Genomic DNA, 18,586 nt, shown 5'->3' on the forward strand with positions numbered 1-18,586 from the left:
TGGTAACGATGTTGTCCTTATTTTGGAACGAAAGCCACACACAAAAACGTGAGCACTGCTGTGATTTGCTGCGGCAGCCTCAGGCCTTCGAGACAGATCGTCACATAGACGGAGCAGGAGTTCAGTAAAGTGAAGTCTTTGTCAGCTTGTAAATGAAACCTAGAAACTCTGAGGATTAAAAGATTGAATTGTAGAGTCAACAAAAACCGCATGTGCGCAGCTTCTTTTTTCCTGTAACACTACACTTCAATCTGCAGCTACATTACTGCTATCTGAACTGGAGGTGATGACAGATTTCAGCTCTAACTCTAAGAGGCCGTACATGTCTTTTGAACAGCGATGAGAAACCTCTAAATAAATGCATGTTTTACACTGAACCAGTTTACATCTACCTTTCAGCTTTTACCTTTAATTGAGGTGAACTGACTCTTTATTGTCACTGTGAGTTTTTTACTTGGGTTTTGTAATGGACTGAAATTGATTCCGATGCCTCTATATGACCTAGAAAAGCAAAAGAGGAGGCCGTAATGGACCAGATACATATATTCAATGTTGTCATTTGTAATGCCTGAAACAACTGCTGAGGGGTAGTCGTCAGTCGGATTCATTTACAGCGAGCTGCAGACAAAGATTGTTGTTGAGTTATACATCTCTTTTTTTCTGTGTTAACACACAGCAGCTAGCTAGCTAGGAGTAGTTTTTATGTCTTTATCTTTTATTTAATTACCATCTTTGAACCCTCATTCAGAATCTCTTCTTTGTAAAGTCTCTGTGTTGTTGGACTCGTTTTATTAGATTCCTGTTGACAGACCTCGTATTTTCCCGGCGTGTCAGTCATCTTGTTTGTTGTGTGGCTGTGCTGGAGCTCGTCGGCCCTTTCAGACGTACACTAGGAGATCAATTGTCCAACTGTATTTCCTTTACGCCAGTGTTTTATAGGCCCCTTCCTGTCTGCAGAGAGCCGACTTCCTGTGTCTGAGAGGGGCAGTAAATGGATGGCACCTCTGATGCATTCTCTCCTGCATGGAGTGAAGGAAGGAGGGAGAGAGAGTGAGAGAGATGAAAGGATGAAGTAGCGGGCAGAAAAATAGAGATGACAGGAGAGACAGATTGGCGGAGAAGGGGGGCATCAAAGAGTGCCATAAAGACCGTCTTTGTGCTAGATTATTGATGTTTTTACACGCAGTGGCAATTTCTCAGCAGAGCCCAACTTTTTATATGCTAAGAATGAATCTATTTTATCCTTGTGGTTTCTGTCACCCCCCCCTCTCCTCCCTCCTCTCCGTGCTCTCTTACTCAAGCCTTGCTCTCTCCCCCCCCCCCCCCCCCCCCCCCCGGGTGCAGCGTGCCCCAGTGGCCAGACATTCCTGCCTAATAGGGCTGCTTAATGAGGAGTGGGTTGTGTGTTGGGGAGGATTTTAGTGGGGAAAACACTTCAGAAATGGTGGGAAAAAAATAGCGAAAAGTTGCAGTTGCTACAAAGTGTGAACGCCAAGATTTCCTGACTCAGTATCTCTGTCTGTGACTCTGTTCCCTGCTCCCTTTCTCTTGCCTTCTGTCTGCCTGTGCAGGAAACTCCAGGAGAGCCAGGACTCCATGTCCTCAAGGTTGGAGGAGGCTGAACACAAGGCCCAGTCCCTACAGACAGGTACCAGCCTACTCACACTGTACAGCCGGGACTGTTTTTAAACAGCTAAGAAAACAATGGCGTCCTTAATCCTAAACATGAGGTGACGTCGGCCTCCTGGGTTCCTCCCAAATGAACATAAAAAGCCTTAATGTGCTTAATCTGGACTATGCGGTTGTGATTTGACCTGTGCATCAAATAACTGCATGACTCTTTCCTCGTCTTCTACAGCACTTGAAACAACTCAGGCCGAGCTCTTTGATTTGAAGACAAAGTACGACGAAGAATCTACAGCAAAGTAGGTCTCCTCCTGATCTATCTGTATGTTTTCGGGGAGTCTCTCCCCCCACTCCTCCATAGTCAGTCTCTGACATAATCATCCTGTTTGAGTGAATCTTCTTGCCTGGAAACTCCCCCCCCCCCTTCCCTTCTCTCCCCAACAGCTGGATTGTCTCCCATATTGCTCAGCTGCCTCCAAATCCCAGCATTACCCACACACTGTAAATACTGACAAGGGTCTGCCGCTACAGCAAACGCCAAAAATAGAGCTCTTTTTTTTTTTTTCCTCCTTAATTCTTTTTTTCTTAGTGGTGCAGGCGGAAATGCTCTGAATCGTCAGGGTCAGGACCATGGGCCTGGAGCCCGGTTCACTTCTACCTGTAAGATTAGGTAGCTTCAGTAAGTTGAGCTCTGGGCATCTATCAGTATTGATCTCATGGCAGTGGCGAGGACGAGAACAGAAGCTTTTCCATGTCAGCACTCCACACTGTGAAATGGCACTTTATGACATTCTCACTCTGTGTCCCTCAGGGTTTAGTACGGGGACCCACTCGAGCACCAGAATCCAAAGTTTTTTACATTCTGAGAGGAAAAACAAAGCCTTTCATGGTGTCTTATCCCAGTTTCCTTGAAACATTAAATCCTTCTTTATAATCTCACACTGCTTATAGAATGGTCAAGGGCACCCTGCGTGCGCCTTCTCCACATCAAGTGCCACGGCGTATCAACTTGGCTTTTAAGGTTTTCCCCCACCCCATTTACCAGGCCCCAAACTCACCGTGTCTCTCCATTAACAGAGTTGTTAAATTGATTGGCTGTTAAAAACAGATCGATCGTCCCCTCTCTCTCTCTCTCTCTCCCTCACAATACTTTGTTTTCCCATTTTCTGCCTTCCTCACTCCTACACTTTGTCTTTTATCTCCTACATTGTACATCTGAGAGTGTGAAGGGAAAGGCCACATGAAGATATAGCATGCAGTGTAAAGGCACCAATCAATAGGTTTCATAGTCTATCAGATGACCCCCCCCCCCCCCCTCTCTTTGTCTATGTCCTCTTCTTCTATCTTTCCTTTTTTTACGCTTCCTTCTCTTCTTCCGTCCTTGTCTGTTCCTTTTATGTCGGACAAAAACTCATTTTGAAAAGACATATAGTAGGCCCCATTTGCTTACAAAAGCTAATAAACACATGCCAGCCCACATTCACACACACACACACACACACACACACACACACACACACACACACACACACACACACACATACACTCATACAAATACGCACACTCACTCATGAGCCTGAGGCAGTCAGGGTCCTTGACTATGTGGCGTGCTGTGATCTGAAATTTTAATGCAACGCTTTAAAGCACACACAAACCCTCTCTAACCCTGCACCCTCCCAGTCCTTGGAGTCCTTCCCCCGTTTACTGCTTGGCTGAGCAAATCGCCAGTGTTTGGCTGAACACAACTTTTAACCCTTTGACTGCATATCTTTTGGCTCTGCTAAAACTCAAACGCCATACATATCATGCACTCTCTCTGCACAAAAACACACACACACACACTCACACTCGCTCTAAAGTTTCCACTAAGGAGGACATTGCGTGACAAATCCCCCCTTCCTCTTGCTGCATTCGGGTAATCTGCCTTTTAAAATACACACTTGTGCACACACAAGCAGACGTACACACACTCCCTGAGAATTTTGGTCAATGTTGCAGTGTGAGTGAGCGAGTTGTGGCGGGAGGCGGGCTTGCAGATGTAGTGTAGCCCCCTCTCTGTGTTGCCGCTGTGAGGGTCTGGCCAGGCACGTTTTTACCCGTTTAGTCCCTGTTAAAGATTAATGATATATTGATCCCCATCCCCACAGGATTCTGTGTGTGTGTGTCCGTGCTTCTCTCTATGTGTCTGTCTGGCTTTATCTCGGCTTGATAACGTTTCGGGGAAAGCATTTAATTACTGATAATTAGGCAAGAGTCAATAGGCTTTTCCTGTGTCCATCTCAAGCAGACACGCACGCACACACACACACACACACACACACACACACACACACACACACTGACACACTCGAACAGCTAGCTTCTTTTTAAGCCTCCTTGAAATCCCCAAGGTAACACGCTGTGAAAAACGCAATGTGGAGAAAGCCAAGGAAAGAAAAGGAATGGAGTGATGAAAGCTAGAGGGCAAAAAAGCAAGTCGGGCTGTGGGCTACAGCGAGGAAGACGGGGATAAGAGTGTGATAGAGGAGGGAAATGAAAATCTAAATCAGGGGAATATCCTGCTGGCACTGAGGACAGAGGCCGAGGAAGAGAGGGCGAAAGATGAGAGGGGGGGAGGGAGGGGGGCGGAAAAGATGAAAGGAGAAAAAGTGGAGGGCAACGGGAAGGGGGGAACAGGGTGGAGGGAGAAGGAAAGAGGGTGGAAAAGAAAAGGAGCAGTTGAGTGAGGAGCAAGGAAGAGAGAGAGAAGATGATAAGAGATGAAAAGGCCTGTGTGAGATGGAGGAAGTACAGTAGGGGCTTAGAGGCTCTGGGCTCATTTCAGAAGTCCTACAGTACTCACTGATGTCACTGGCTGCACACATCGACTTTCTTGGTACAAAAGAGTGTGTGTCTGTGCGTGTGTGTGTGTTGTGTTATGTGTAAAAACTTGAAGTGCATCCACTCTATAGCTCCTCCCTGTGGCTCCTGTATGAAGTTTTGTAATTCAATTTTTGGGGGCATAGAATCTGGACTATCATTACTTGGATCCCCCCCCCCCCCGCCAATCCTTTACCATTCAGTGCTCGATGGTGATTTAATTCTTCTGGGTGCACTCATCACTATGGACAGCTCCTGCTCTGCCCAATGACTGACTGACTGTATCAGGATATGCAGAAAATCCCTTCCCTGTGATCTGATTTGGCCCGCAGCCTCTAGCTTTGCCTTTATAATTCCCAAATACAGCCAAATCCAAAGGTTATTTAAGAAGACTTTGTGCATCTGTACTTTGATTAAATGATCACATTTGGAGCGGGAGCAGTGGTGTATTTGGGTTGCATTACTACCCATAAACGCTCTCCATTACAAGCTTTTCTGGCTTGTTGGCTCTCTGACCTTAACATTCGTGTGTGAGGGAGTGCGATTGAGTGCACACGTGGGTCCGGGCACACTATAGCTTAAGACAGGATAAAAGCTGGTGAGGTAGTGTACTATTATGTTGCTTAAATGCATACTAGATCCTTTTAACTGTTGGGGAAAAGAATAAAAGCGGCGAGTGAAAAAGCTCTCCCACCCACATCTGATTCTTTTTGCTGCATTGCCAGTGGCACAGTGTTGACCTAATATCAACTGTGTCTGTTTTGTTAAACACATTCAAATCAGTAGTACTCAAGCCTATGGGACATTACACTGTTTCTCATACCGTCACACACAAATACAAAAGCTGCGTGGGTTATTCAGTTCATCCATCCAAAGACTGCAGCCAAATCAAAAGGTCCTAATGGACGCAGCAGTGCACATTTGCGCTTACGTCTTTGCACTCAATGCAGCCCTTGTGTCCTTATCAGCACGTCTTAAACAAACACGCGCATGCTTACACTGGACTACAGGGAATGAGTCGGCAGGATTGCCATGCACATGGGGTTTTGTAACTTCGTCATGCAGTTTAATGGACTCATAATGTGTCATAGAGCGCAAGCTACACGCTGACATCAAATTAACAGAGAGCTTCATCATATTTTGGGTAATTATGCAGGCGTGGCGTCTAATCATACGTTTAATGCAAAAAGCTTCCGAAACTTTAAAACCAGTCATATTTGTGTGTTGTTTAGTTGCTTTCCTTCACATCTTTGTCATCGTTTGTCCAATCTCGTCAGGTGTTCATGTCCCTTTTTAAAAAAAAAAAAAAAAAAAAAAACTGGTTATTAAACTATTTTTCCAGAGTCCAATAATATGTGGTATTACGGGGATGTATTCCTGCTGCCTGACCTCTAGCAAGTGAGAGGTGAACCATGGCCTCCATCCAGACCATTAGTCAGACACAATCATACAGCTTCATAGCAGATTAGTCTGCTGTATTAGGACTTAGAGCTCTATTAATGTAATCCCTCTGTTTTAGTGTGGCCCGGGTTTTAGGGGCTTACATGTGCACGCACCCACACACATAGACACACACGCACAGGCACACACACTTAAATACATGTATGCATGCACGGATACAAGCTGTTTGGGTTATGGAGTTCACAATCAATGGATTAAGGTGAAATTTAGACAGTAGCTTAATGGACACGACAACAGGCATCCTCTAAATGTGTTTTCTCTGAACAATCGCACGCATGCACGTGAAGTGTGCAGAGTTCATATTCAGCCATGTTTATTCATCCATCACTTGTTTGTGTTGGTGTTCAGTGAGTCTTTTTCAAAAGCACCGCCCCACGCTCTGTTGTAACCGTTTTAATGTCCTTCTCAGGGCCGATGAGATCGAGATGGTGATGACTGACCTCGAAAGGGCAAATCAGGTAACTCCTCCACATCCTGTTTATTTTTTTACACGACCAAATTGTAGTTGTTTTTTAAACACAGAGAGGGGAAAAAAAGCTGAACGCATTGACTGGAATCACTCAACTGAAAATAAAAAAAAAATGTGTTTGTTGATGCGTTCGTTGATTTAAATTATCTAGTCAAATGTTATATTTCTGTTCCCTGTTCAACCAATGTTCTGAGAAGACCCTAACCAATACTATCTTCACTACACTGACTGACGTATTGTGTGTGTGTGTATTAAAACCCTGATGTAGGTAAACAGTTTCGCAGAGTGAAATGTTCCTTTAGTGTGTAGAACATGGACCCATAACTTTATTTTGATCTGATCCCACACACTGTCCTTAAATAATGTCTCGAGTGGAAACGGGAATTAATCTGCCACTGAAAATAGTCCCCAAACACACATTTAATTTCCTTCTGTTTAAGTAATGTTTGTTAAATTTTTTTTTGTTGTTTTCACAGCACTGTAAAACTCTTTAATATATATTATTTAAATCTTTCTTTTAACATCTTCACGTTTTTAGTTCGTTCACTGAAAGGAAAAAAAAACAAACAGATGACGGACTTAAGCTGGGCCCAGACTGCTGGGGTTTAAACTGATTGATCCCTGATTTACACCGCTTGGTATTAGAGAACACATGTGATCAAATACCCTGAAAGGTTCCCATGTTTTAGTAGTTTCAGTTTCACAACTTCCAGAAAATGCTTTAAGATTGTTCAGGGCTGCACTGATGAGTTGGAGTGTAAGAGACGACATAATAGCTGATGTTTCGGTTCAGTGGTATTAAACCTGCTCTCTGTGACGTTGAGACAAATGTCGTAAATCTTGCTTTTGTTTACATTTGCATCTTCGTGGGATCAGATGAGGTGGTGCTTTGCTCCCTCTCACTCAAACTATAACTTCAGTGAAATAATTAAGGATGTGATGCATCAGATCATTTGTTTGTATGTCTTTCTAAATTAAGATTACAGAGGAATATATGTGTGTGAAGCAGCCTGGTTATAAAGTCTAATAAAATCTATTTTAAAAAGTCCTGAAGTCTGAGAAGAGAAGAAGCTGAGAGAGTTGTACAGTTCTGAGAGATGGAGCCATGTAGTGATGGTTTCAGTCTGTAAGGGATCTTTTGAAACCCCTAAAAATGTGAAACATCCCCAGTTCTGTTCTAAATAATGAACAATATAATGATATAATAATGATATCCATACAGAATCTATGAAATGAAGCTAGGATGGACAAGTGTGAGTGCTGAATGATTAGAACACACCTACTGTACATAACCCGTCCAGCTAAATAAAACGCGCCCCGCAGTGCACCCTCTGCCCTTGTTGTAAATATTCCTTTGGTATCTGTTAATGTCATTGTTGTTAACTTTCATTATTAGCCTCAGAGTATGATTTGTGGCTAAAGGGGTAGCGAAGGCATGTAATGTTAATATTAGCCTAAAGGTTAGCATTCAGACTATAATGCCACACACACACACACACACACACACAGACACACACACACACACACACACACGCACACACACGCACACACTCTTCACACTTCTGAATTGAGGTTTACAGTGGATGACAGCATAGCCTCCAGCTCATTCACAGACTTTTTATACGCTTTTATAAGGAGAAAATGGAAAACAGGATTTTTCTTTTGCGGCGAGCATTCAAACTCCCACCCAGTCAATAACAGCTCTCAATATGGTTGCAATTAGAAACACTGTGGATTCGACTCCCTGTGACTCCTAATGACGGCAAGCTGGCCACTGTTGCAGATGAGTCCCTGCTGGAGTTTTGCTATAAATACAAGGCAGCGGGTATCATCTCAATTCTCAGGACTAATGTGATATTTTCAATTAAGACAACAAAAACCCACCCTCGGCCATTGTTGCATTCTCTCTGCCCTCCTCTTGTTCTGTAGTATTTGTTTATGCTGGAAGCGACACTGACACACGGTTGGCTGGGAGGGGAAGATGGTGTATTGGAAAACTTCCTTCCTTTAATTTGATTGCCTTTTTTATAAACCACTTTCCAAACACTTGAACAGTGAATGGAGTTCAGCTTTATACTTTAGAAAAGTGACTGAGCGTGAGGAAAATGTTGAGATAATTATAACCCAAGAAATTAGTAATGAAACCAAACCATTCCATACCTCAAAAGTCTTTGTTAGATGTTGGGAGGGGGAGTACGTCAGTAAGGACACGAGAGCATTTCTCTCCTTTCAGAGTCTTTTCTAAATGTGCTCATATTAGGTCTGTTTTTTAGCCGGTCTCTAGCAGGACATTGAGACACGTTCGGAGGACTTATTTACAAATTAAAAAGAACGACTGAATTGAGGCATACATTTATCATGTTTGACAATTTCAGACTCTACGCTGGTTGATTTTTCCGTCAACATTTCCTTTTCTCCTTCCAGCGAGCAGAAGCAGCTCAGAGAGAGACGGAGTCGCTCAGAGAGCAGCTGTCCTCAAGCAGCCAATCACAGCCGCTCAGCAGCCCTGCCAAGGCCGACCCCGACACGGTAACACAACCTACTGCTTTACCGATTCATTGAACGACTTGCAAAGAGGTATCGATAGGCTAAAAGATCCGCTCGGCCCGTTTATTCTGAGGGAGATCAGCTGTTAAAGCTCCAGTTTATGGATCAGTGTGGTCACTGGTCTTAAGCTTTAGGCAGGGGAGTCATCAATGACACACTGGCCTGTTGTCTAATGTATTGAGTTCTAAGAAAAGGTCGCACCTCCTGATTAGTTTATTGGTTCATAGATTTTTTGAACTCATAGAACGGACTGAAGAGGTGAGACTTTAGCCAGAGAAACATGGTGGGATTCTGACTCCATTTTGATTTTGAATTTGGGCCAACGAGTAGCTAGATTGCGAGTCTTTTGTCATGCTTTGTTCAGGGGGTTTCATGTGCCAAACACAGCCCAGTCTGCTGCTCCTGACAGGCTGGAGGAATTATCTGGCACGTTTTAAATATTGGTTATAGAACTGCACACACTCTTAAAGTCAGAGCAGAGCCACGCGTCGCTTCCCCAAATTCAGGTTGTCTTTTTTTTTTTGTCTCCTTCAAAAACTGGCTAATAGCATCTGAAAGCACCGTGTTAACAGCAGGCATGCCTGTTTGATGCGTTTCCCAAAAAAAAAAAAAGATATGAAAGGGAGAAACGTTGGCAGTACAGTGTGAGTAGTTGAACATGTGTGAAACTTGACAAGAGCGCTTCACTTGTACAGTTTGAGATGACACTCCACCACGACTTTTAAGCAGTCGTACAGTTTATTCCCGGCCTTCGTCAGAACGCGTCGACTTCTTCGACCCCTCAGGACACTTTGATCGGTCACCGTCTCAATGCTTCTTGATAAACAATAATCATCACATTGATTGTCTCCTGTCAGGCTCAGATGTATTTATCACTGCAGTGATTTATCCAACTGCAGGACTTTGTGTAAATATTCGTATCGGTAACATGATGCTTACATGAAGCTGCCATTTGGCCTTCAGGAACAGGATTCAGAGGGGGCATCACACTCAAACCTGGAGGTGGAGCTCAGGGCCAAAGAAAGAGAGAGTGCCCAGCTGGTGGAGGACGTCCAGAGACTGCAGGCCAGCCTTACCAAACTCCGAGAGACCACCAGCTCCCAGATCACCCAGCTGGAGCAGCAGCTTAGCACCAAGACTGCCACTCTCAAGGTACAAAAGAAAACAAAAGCAAACCAACAGAACACACATCGTTAGTTTATACTTTCAAGACTGTTGCTCATTTATTTTCTAATAAAATGTCTGCATTATGTGTTCTGATCCCACCTGTAACTATAGAGATCCAATTACTCGCTTTGTTCTGTCATCTGGAGACGCCATCTTTTATTCTCTTACTTATTTTAACGATACGCCATCTCTTTGTCATCGGCAGGAACTGGAGGAGAAGCTGCAGAATCAAGCCGACTACGAGGAGGTGAAGAAGGAGCTGAGGTGAGGAGCATGCAAAGAGAAGAGTGTGTGACTGTGTTTGTGTGTGTGTGTGTGTGTGTGGATGCTTCAAAGATCTATTTAATGCATGCCTTTGATGTCTCTAACATTGTTAAAGAAGATGCGAGTCTTCATTTAGGAAGTGTAATTCAATTGAGCGCCCTCATGAAGGTGAAGCTTTGTTTGCCTGTAGCTCTTCATTTCGTGTTTAACTCCTTACCCTGACATCGTTTCTCTGTCCTTGAGAAACAGAAATAGAAAGGTTAGCATGCTGCATGGAAGATTTGTTTCTTTTGATTGAGATTTATTTTTTTTATTATTATTTTTTTCCCTCTCTTTTTCCTCAGTATCCTCAAGTCTATGGAGTTTGGCACAGCTGACTCTGTGCAGGTAAAAGTTGACTATAAGCACTCGACATTACACATGAAGTTGCACTAAAAGGTTTCGATCAAACAAAAGTCGGAGTTAAAGTCGTTTTTCTTTTTTTTTTTTCTAACCTCATTGTGATTTCTCTCCATCAGGACTCTTCCAAACCTCTGGAGGTGCTGCTGCTGGAGAGGAACCGTAGTCTTCAATCTGAGAGCGCCGCTCTGCGCATCGCCAACACCGAGCTTAGCGGTAAGTCTTCCCTAATGTCAGGTACCAGTTCAGTGTGTGTGGGGGGGAGGGGAGGGAGGGGGGGAGTCCAGCACTCATGGAAGCTTAGATAAGGACTCAGCAGCAGTACATACTGTGTGTATTGATGTAGATTTTTCTTTTTCTCTGAGAATACTTAAACATGTATTTCATGTGTTTTTGAAGTTTTGGGTATTGTACAAAAGAAATGCAAATATCTGTCATGCTACCGACATTGTTAAAGCTCCACACATCATGTGGGGAACGTCTGTCTGGTGTCTGTGCAAAACCTCAGCAGGAGGTCAACCTGCACAGAAACAAAGTTGCAGTTTACAGGAAAAGGAGGACAGCATCTCCCCCACATCAGGTCTCCTGCCCTCTGCAACAGTGTTTATGGGTTTGAAATGTCATTGCTTAAGGCTTGAATAGTTGAATAGCTTTGAATTGATTAACATTCACAGTAAGGGGAGCTTACTGTCTTACTCAATCACGTTAAATCTTAATGGTTATGCATAAGAATATTTCTCTCCACCGCCTGTCAGCAAAATGGATTCCAGTAGTTACAAGACTTGGAAAAATAGTATGTGTTTTTTTTTTTTTTTTTCCATTCAGCCATAAAATGTTTTTTTTTTTTTAAATGACTGCTCTTGCTCCATGTTCTGATCCTGGATGTGTTTCTTATGAACTAAAGACTATGATACTGCATGAAGGATGGATTAATTCAGTGTTTAGGAACCCTCAGCTGCAGCAGCACAGAAGAGGACTCACATGGTGTATTGGCTATCTAAGGACATCGTTTTACCCTGTCCAGTTACTTCCACTCTGCCTGCGAGAGAGAGAGAGAGAGAGAGAGAGCAACTGAGCCGTGGGCCAAGCTAATCTGCCTAAGTGGCACAGTGTCAATTGTTTTGTTTGTCCTTTTTTTCTTCCAGGCTGTAGCTTACAAGAAAGGTTGAAATCACAAATGCATGGGCACTTTGTCTGGGGGGGTTGGCAAAAAAGGAAAAACAAAGTTCACTAATTTGGAAAAGACTTGATTAAGATAACTTTTGTTATTTTTTTTTGTCTCTCTTTTTTTTTTTTTTTTTTTTTGGAACCCCTTTTTTGTTGACTCCCCCCATAATGCATGGTGTGTTTGACCTTTCTTGTAGGGTCAGCCAGGCGAAAAGGGACAGAAGAGTCTGAACCGAAGGAGGAGACCGTGCCCAGCAACCCTTCTTCCTCGCCCCCTCCTCCTCCCCCCTCTCTCCCTTCATCCTCCCAGCTCCCTCTGTCTCGCTCTCACACGGATCCCCTCAACACTGCCACCACCACCAGCAGCGAAATGCACCCTTTCACTCCTACAGGCATTGGCCAGGACTTCTACTCCCCTGTTTTCCCTCTTGTTGGGGGTAAGATGGCTTTGAACTCTCTGATACAGCGGCAGCTGCTCCAGACCTTCTACTCCAAAGCATTGCAGGAGTCATCTGGAATCCCCAGTGGGGCTCTACTGTTCACCCCATTCACCCCCACCCTCAGCTCCATCCCTACCTCCACACCAGGCTCTGCTGCCATCCCTCTGGCAGCCAGCAGCCCACAGCCACCCCCAGCCAGCCCAGACATGGCTCCTGTTAACGGGAGCAGCACAGCCGGCAGCGCTCCATCCCCGTCGCCCAGCCACTCCGACGCCACCACGGGAAGCATTCTGGACGGGGAAGATATGGACACAGCAGAGATCGCCCGGCAGGTGAAGGAGCAGCTGATCAAGCACAATATTGGTCAGCGTGTGTTTGGCCACTACGTGCTTGGACTCTCCCAGGGTTCAGTGAGTGAGATCCTGGCCAGACCAAAGCCGTGGAACAAGTTAACCATCCGGGGGAAGGAGCCCTTCCACAAGATGAGGCAGTTCCTCGCCGATGAGCAGAACATCCTCGCTCTGCGCAGCATCCAGGGACGGCAGCGAGGTGAGCTTGTGTGTCTTTGATGCGTCTGTGCTTATGAGTGTGTGTGTGTGTGTGTCTTGCATGTAAGTCTGTGTGTGTGTGTGTGTGTGTGTGTGTGTGTGTGTGTGTGTGTGTGTGTGTGTGTGTGTATAGCCCTGCACAGAGTCATTGATTAGCCTGTCAATATGGACTAGCTTTTTCTTTTTCTTTCTCTTTCCTGACTCCCATCCTGTGCCCCACCTGTGTGTTTTGTGTGAGTTCCCAGTCACGCACTGATCCCAAGAGCCTCCCTTAGCTATCGTTGTCAATACAGAAACCTTTCACACATCAATAGTATTGATCCGTGGGGGAACTAGGAGGTAGGCAGGGGTACTGTTAACTGCGGGTGGATTCGATTAGCCTGGGCCTGTTTTTGTTAACGCATCAGGACATTTCTGATTGACTGTGGTCTCTATGGTATAAAAAATAATTTAAACAGAGTCTTCCAACCTGGCATGCAATCTTTTTAAAAACTCAGGAAGTAGTTGGCCCTGTTTGATACTTACTGTGAGATCATTTACCTCTCACTAGTCTGTCTTTGTAGTAGAATCCTCTTCCTGTAAGAGGTAGAGGTTTGATTTCTACTGGAGGCACAGATGGTAAAGATCAATGCATCTATGGTACTATAATGTGCACTGGATGGAAGTGTTCTCACATTCCATATATTTGCAGATCATTATACGGCACCATATAGTCTAGCTGTAAAAGAAAAGAGGTTAAAAAAAAAACAAAAAAACACACAAGTGCTGTAACATAGTGTGTGGTATATTGTTTTTAACAGAGGGCTCAGGCCAGCCCCAGCTTAGCCGCGTGTTTCAGGATGCACCGAAGCGGAGAGCCCTCTCCAATACAGCCTCACACACAGGTCTGTCCCCTTCACACACAGATTCTAGCACGTACTGTCCTTGTGGCATGTTTGTGTTGGAGGTGAACTGTATCCATGGTGTGTGTGTGTGTGTGTGTGTGTGTGTGTGTGCGCTTGCGTGTCAATATGGAGTTTATTAATTTGCAAGAAGGAATACAGATACGTGTGCCTGGGAAGGTAACCGCACAGTTTCAGCGACTTACGTCAAAGGAAAAAGCCAGCATGTGTATTTAAGGTTTTTATTGCTAGTTGTTATTCTGTGGGGAGCATTTACTGTATGAACCCTGTAGCACATGTGCATGCGCTCCACATGAGCTCCAGAGGGACTAAGAAAAAAAAAACTGAAGTCAATCCCTCCAGTGTTGTAAGTTGCCTTGTAGCTCAGTGTTGGGAATGTTGTTCTTTGTGCTTTGCTGTGCTAAAATGATTTGATGTCTTTATGAGTTCGGCTGTCGTTCTCTTTAACTGCTCCCTCGTTTGTTATCGCTGCCTTTAGTCTGACAAGATTTTTCATCTCCTCCCGCTCCCTTTTCCTTTTCGTCCAGGTAACATTACCGCCCGTGTGCGTACCCCAGAGGCTGGTTCAGACGAGGCCATCAAGTCCATCTTGGAGCAGGCCAAGAGAGAGCTGCAGGTGCAGAAAGCTGGTGAGTTTCGCGCTGTTTTTAAATTCGTCCCTCTCGTCGTGAAGATGTTAAATATAGTTAGTTTATGTCGCTCATGAACCTTTCTGTCCCTCCCTCTACAGACTTGTCCCACGCACAGCCGTCGTACACAGGACTGAAAGGAGGGGGTGGAGGCGGGTTAGGAGGCGGAGGGGGGAGTGGGTCGGACGAGGCCATCCGCTCCATCCTAGAGCAAGCCCGCAGAGAGATGGAGGCCCAACAGGCTGCACTGGAGCCCATACTCAAAGCCTCGTCTTCCTCTTCGACTTCCTCGCTATCTCAAAGAGACCTCCTTACTGCCTCGCTCACCGCTCCTCTCCCCCCTTACAACCCGCTGTCACTCTCCCTCAAGAAGCCGCACAGCTCCCTCTTATCCTCGCCCTCATCCCCGTCTCCCATCCTGGACTTCAGCTCCAGTGTGAAGCGTGAAGGCCGGGCCTCTTCAGGGATCGACATGTCTACTGACGGCGCTCTCAGGCTGGGCCGCAGCTCCGAGGGCTCAGCCCGCTCCACGAGCTCTGGAGGGGTCGGCTACTGGAGGGAGCAGTGGTGGAGTAACATGCACACAGACCCCCGCAGGGCTTTAGGCAGCCAGACGGGAGAGGAGAACCACATCCAGGAGGACTCCAAAGAGGTGAGGGATGCAGGAGTAAAGAGTGTGTGTGTGTGTGTGTACGTTTCCTACCTTTGCTCTGTTTTTATCTCTGTTTTCACTCCACAGCGGTCGCATGTCTGAGCCTTTCTCTGCCTGTGTGTTTCAGGGAATATTGAGTGACAGTCTGTCTCGACACAAACCGTGGAACAAGTTGAACCAGAGGAGCCGAGAGCCGTACCTCCGCATGCAGCCGTGGCTCAATGGAGACCAAGGGCAAAACGCACACGTCCAGCAAGCTCCCAACCAAGGTAAACAAATCACAGACACACACACGTACACACACATTAGATTCAAACAAGCAGACTCCTTGGGCTAGAGCATTATTCTGAGAGCCTGATTAGAGCTAGTGGCTAGTTGTTACTGTCAGTCTGTCACTCACCCCACCCTCTGCCTCCCCCTCCCTCCTTCTCCCACCATCCCCCCCCCCCATCCTCAGTGCTGTGGCAGTGTCAGCCAGCAAGCTGCTGGTTTGTCATGTCATAGGCAAGTTAGTGTTGCAGCGCCAGATGGCAGCTCCGCATATGTGTGTGTACGTGTATGCGTGCGTGCATGTGTGTGTCTCTCTTTCTCTCTGGGGGTGTAAACAGCAGCTAATGTACACTGACAGCTCCTCATGACTGCTCTCTTCCAGCCTGCTGAGCTGCACAGCAGTACTACACAGACAGAGACAGGGAGATGAAGGAAAAGGAAGAGAAGCCAAAAAAGCTTCAAACCGAAAACTTAAGCACCTTTGCTGCTTGTTTAACAGGAATTAAATTAATTGATGTTGTGTGACTGAAGTCCCTCCCAAGCACAGCAGGAAGACGAGATGAGACTTGGTTTTCTCATGTAGTAACATGTCTTCTAACCTGGATGATCTGTCTCGCCCCGTCCCTTCTCCTCAAGCAGAGGGTACTCCGAAGACATCGGCAAGCTGCAGCCCCGCTCCAGAGTCGCCCCTCAGTTCAGCTGAGGAGTCTGTCAACGGTCTAACAGGGGATCCGCTCACTTCACAGTCCTCCAGTCTCAAACCTCTGTCTGAGGATCCCTCAGGTGGGGAGTCTCAGCCTGGCACCCCGCTGCCCCTGCCTGGTCATTCGGGTCTCAGCATCCAGGAAATGGTTGCAATGTCACCTGAGCTTGACACCTACGCCATCACTAAGAAGGTTAAGGAGGTGCTGACTGATAACAATCTTGGTAAGAAACACAGGAGGTGCTTTGTGTGTGGTTTAGTCGCTCTTTTTCTTCCCCCCACCCTGCTTTCTTTTCTATGAATTATTCAGCCTTTGAATCCGTTCCCTGAAATGACTTTTTCATTTCCTCTCTCTTGCCTAACCAGGCCAGCGTCTGTTTGGGGAGACTATCCTGGGTCTGACTCAGGGTTCTGTCTCAGACCTGCTGGCCAGGCCCAAACCCTGGCACAAGCTCAGCCTAAAGGGCAGGGAGCCCTTTGTCCGCATGCAGCTCTGGCTTCAGGACCCACACAGTGTGGAGAAACTGATGGACATGAAACGCCTGGAGAAGAAAGGTGTGTAGTGAGAGCAACATGCTTAAAAAAACCCCAAACAAACTCATCAACACAAAGCAGCATGCATTCAGATAGAATGAACAAAGCTCTGAGACAAAAGAAGACAAACACCGTCATGGCTTCAGCATGCGTTTATTTGATAAATATAATCACAAAAACACACAAGCAGCAGCCTTTGAGTGGCACATGCACATCTGCGCACACAAAATTCTTTGTGCAGGACAGCAGAGCATGTTGTGCAGATCACAGTCGTCTTGGTGTGATGTCAGTACCAATCAGGAGCGCAGACATCACACACTGTATTAGATGTGACAGCTAGGGGACTGCCAGGGGCCTGCTTACTCACAGTCATCAGCACTCCTCTTCATCATCATCGTCCTCATCATAATAATCACCAGTGTCTATAAGCTTGTATGTTTTTTTTTTATCATTTGTTAGCCATCAGCCCGCTCTATCACTCCCATCCTCTTTTGTTCCTCTCCGTTTGCGTGATGCGTTTAAGAATCGGCAAAGCCACGAGGCCTCGCCCTCCCCGCTGCCTCGCAGCGACCCGCGACTGCCCACTTGAAGCTCCCTCCGAGGAGACGGGATACGCATGTTTGAATCTGCCAGTAGACACGAGCGTCTAGGATCAGTTTAGCCCCACTATATTGCAAACTAAGCACAAGGGCAAAAAACAAAACTGACCTTACACCAGTGGGTTTGGGGCCTGAGCGGGCGGGGTTCAACTTCGTTTTAGATTATTGACCCCAAAGTAATGCATCCAAATAGCAATGGGGAGTAGTCCTGGCCAAAAGCAGAGCCTGGAGGAAAGACACAGACCTAGTCCAGGGTAACCGTATTTGACCCCTCAACCTCATGGTACAAGCCTGCAAGGCAGCACACAACTTTCCGAGCGGTCTAACCTTGCTCTGAGGGCCTTTTCCCTGCAACACTAATATATCTACTAGCGTGTATTGGGGTTGAGAAAATGTCAACCTCATGCAAAGCTGCCATGAGCTGTTCATTTTCAGCCACTGCTGCCCGGAGAGAAGAGTGCTGCTTGTTTGCTGTAAAATGGAAGAGATGCTTTTATTGTTAGAATCCCAGAGAAAGACAACAGCACCACCTAGTGGATGTTGTAGAGGGTAGCTGGATCCTGTTTTTTTTTTTAAATCAAGTCTGGTGTATAAGAGGTGAAAGAACATTATCAAGGAGCAATTGTTTATCAAACATGGGACATTAACCTTTGTTGATCTAGACCTTCCTACTGACACCTTCATAAAACGTTCATAGTTCAAGTCTGTTTAGCACTGAAGTTAAGCCAGACAGACACATGTAACTGTATAAGTATAATATACTCATTCATATTCTCTGTGTGTTTATCAGAAGTGTCTTTTCTAAAGCACTGATTTCCCCTCTTCTTTTTTTCTTTCTTTTTTTTCTCTGTTCAGCTTACATGAAGAGGCGGCTCAGCTCCCTGAGTGACAGCCATTCTGTGGACACTGGATTAGTGGGGCAAGATTACATGCAAGGCTCCCAGAGCCCGGGACAGCAGCACCTGAAGAAACCCAGGGTGGTGCTCGGCCCTGAAGAGAAGGAGGCTCTGAAGAGGGCCTACCAGCAGAAGCCCTACCCCTCCCCCAAAACCATTGAGGAGCTGGCCTCCCAGCTGAACCTGAAGACCAGCACTGTCATCAACTGGTTCCACAATTACAGGTCAGGAAAAGAGGCTAGCTTGAATGTTGCTTTGCAGTATCCAAATAAAAACAGTGAGTTTTGCTTATTATTTGAAGTCTCATAACAGTGGAGCTTAAGCCCTGTAATCTTACATGTGCAGAGCTGATTGTGACAGTTGATAAATGGACATTGGATGGATATTATCTTTCTTTTTCTGCCCTATCATCAAGGGACATGAGAAGACTTGTACAGTGTTTTGAGATCAGTAA

At 45.7% G+C, this 18,586-nt stretch overlaps 1 protein-coding gene across 3 annotated transcripts in view; it reads left to right on the forward strand.

The window, feature by feature from the left end:
* Positions 1-18,586, forward strand: part of LOC306830297 (homeobox protein cut-like 1) — a 58,070-nt gene that overhangs the window by 33,412 nt on the left and 6,072 nt on the right. The window contains exons 7-22 of one of the 3 annotated variants that reach the window (XM_079353684.1): positions 1,572-1,648; positions 1,859-1,925; positions 6,356-6,404; positions 8,840-8,944; positions 9,926-10,114; positions 10,335-10,393; positions 10,738-10,780; positions 10,912-11,008; positions 12,157-12,948; positions 13,748-13,831; positions 14,377-14,478; positions 14,580-15,130; positions 15,258-15,399; positions 16,037-16,327; positions 16,470-16,658; positions 18,092-18,356. In XM_079353684.1, coding sequence (XP_079209810.1) covers positions 1,572-1,648; positions 1,859-1,925; positions 6,356-6,404; positions 8,840-8,944; positions 9,926-10,114; positions 10,335-10,393; positions 10,738-10,780; positions 10,912-11,008; positions 12,157-12,948; positions 13,748-13,831; positions 14,377-14,478; positions 14,580-15,130; positions 15,258-15,399; positions 16,037-16,327; positions 16,470-16,658; positions 18,092-18,356 — 3,102 coding nt within the window. The remainder of the gene's footprint in view (positions 1-1,571; positions 1,649-1,858; positions 1,926-6,355; positions 6,405-8,839; positions 8,945-9,925; positions 10,115-10,334; positions 10,394-10,737; positions 10,781-10,911; positions 11,009-12,156; positions 12,949-13,747; positions 13,832-14,376; positions 14,479-14,579; positions 15,131-15,257; positions 15,400-16,036; positions 16,328-16,469; positions 16,659-18,091; positions 18,357-18,586) is intronic. The other 2 variants (XM_079353685.1, XM_079353686.1) reach the window with 2 other exon arrangements.

This window comes from Symphodus melops, assembly GCF_947650265.1.
Source record: "Symphodus melops genome assembly, chromosome: 10".
In the NCBI taxonomy this organism is placed as follows: Eukaryota; Metazoa; Chordata; class Actinopteri; order Labriformes; family Labridae; genus Symphodus; species Symphodus melops.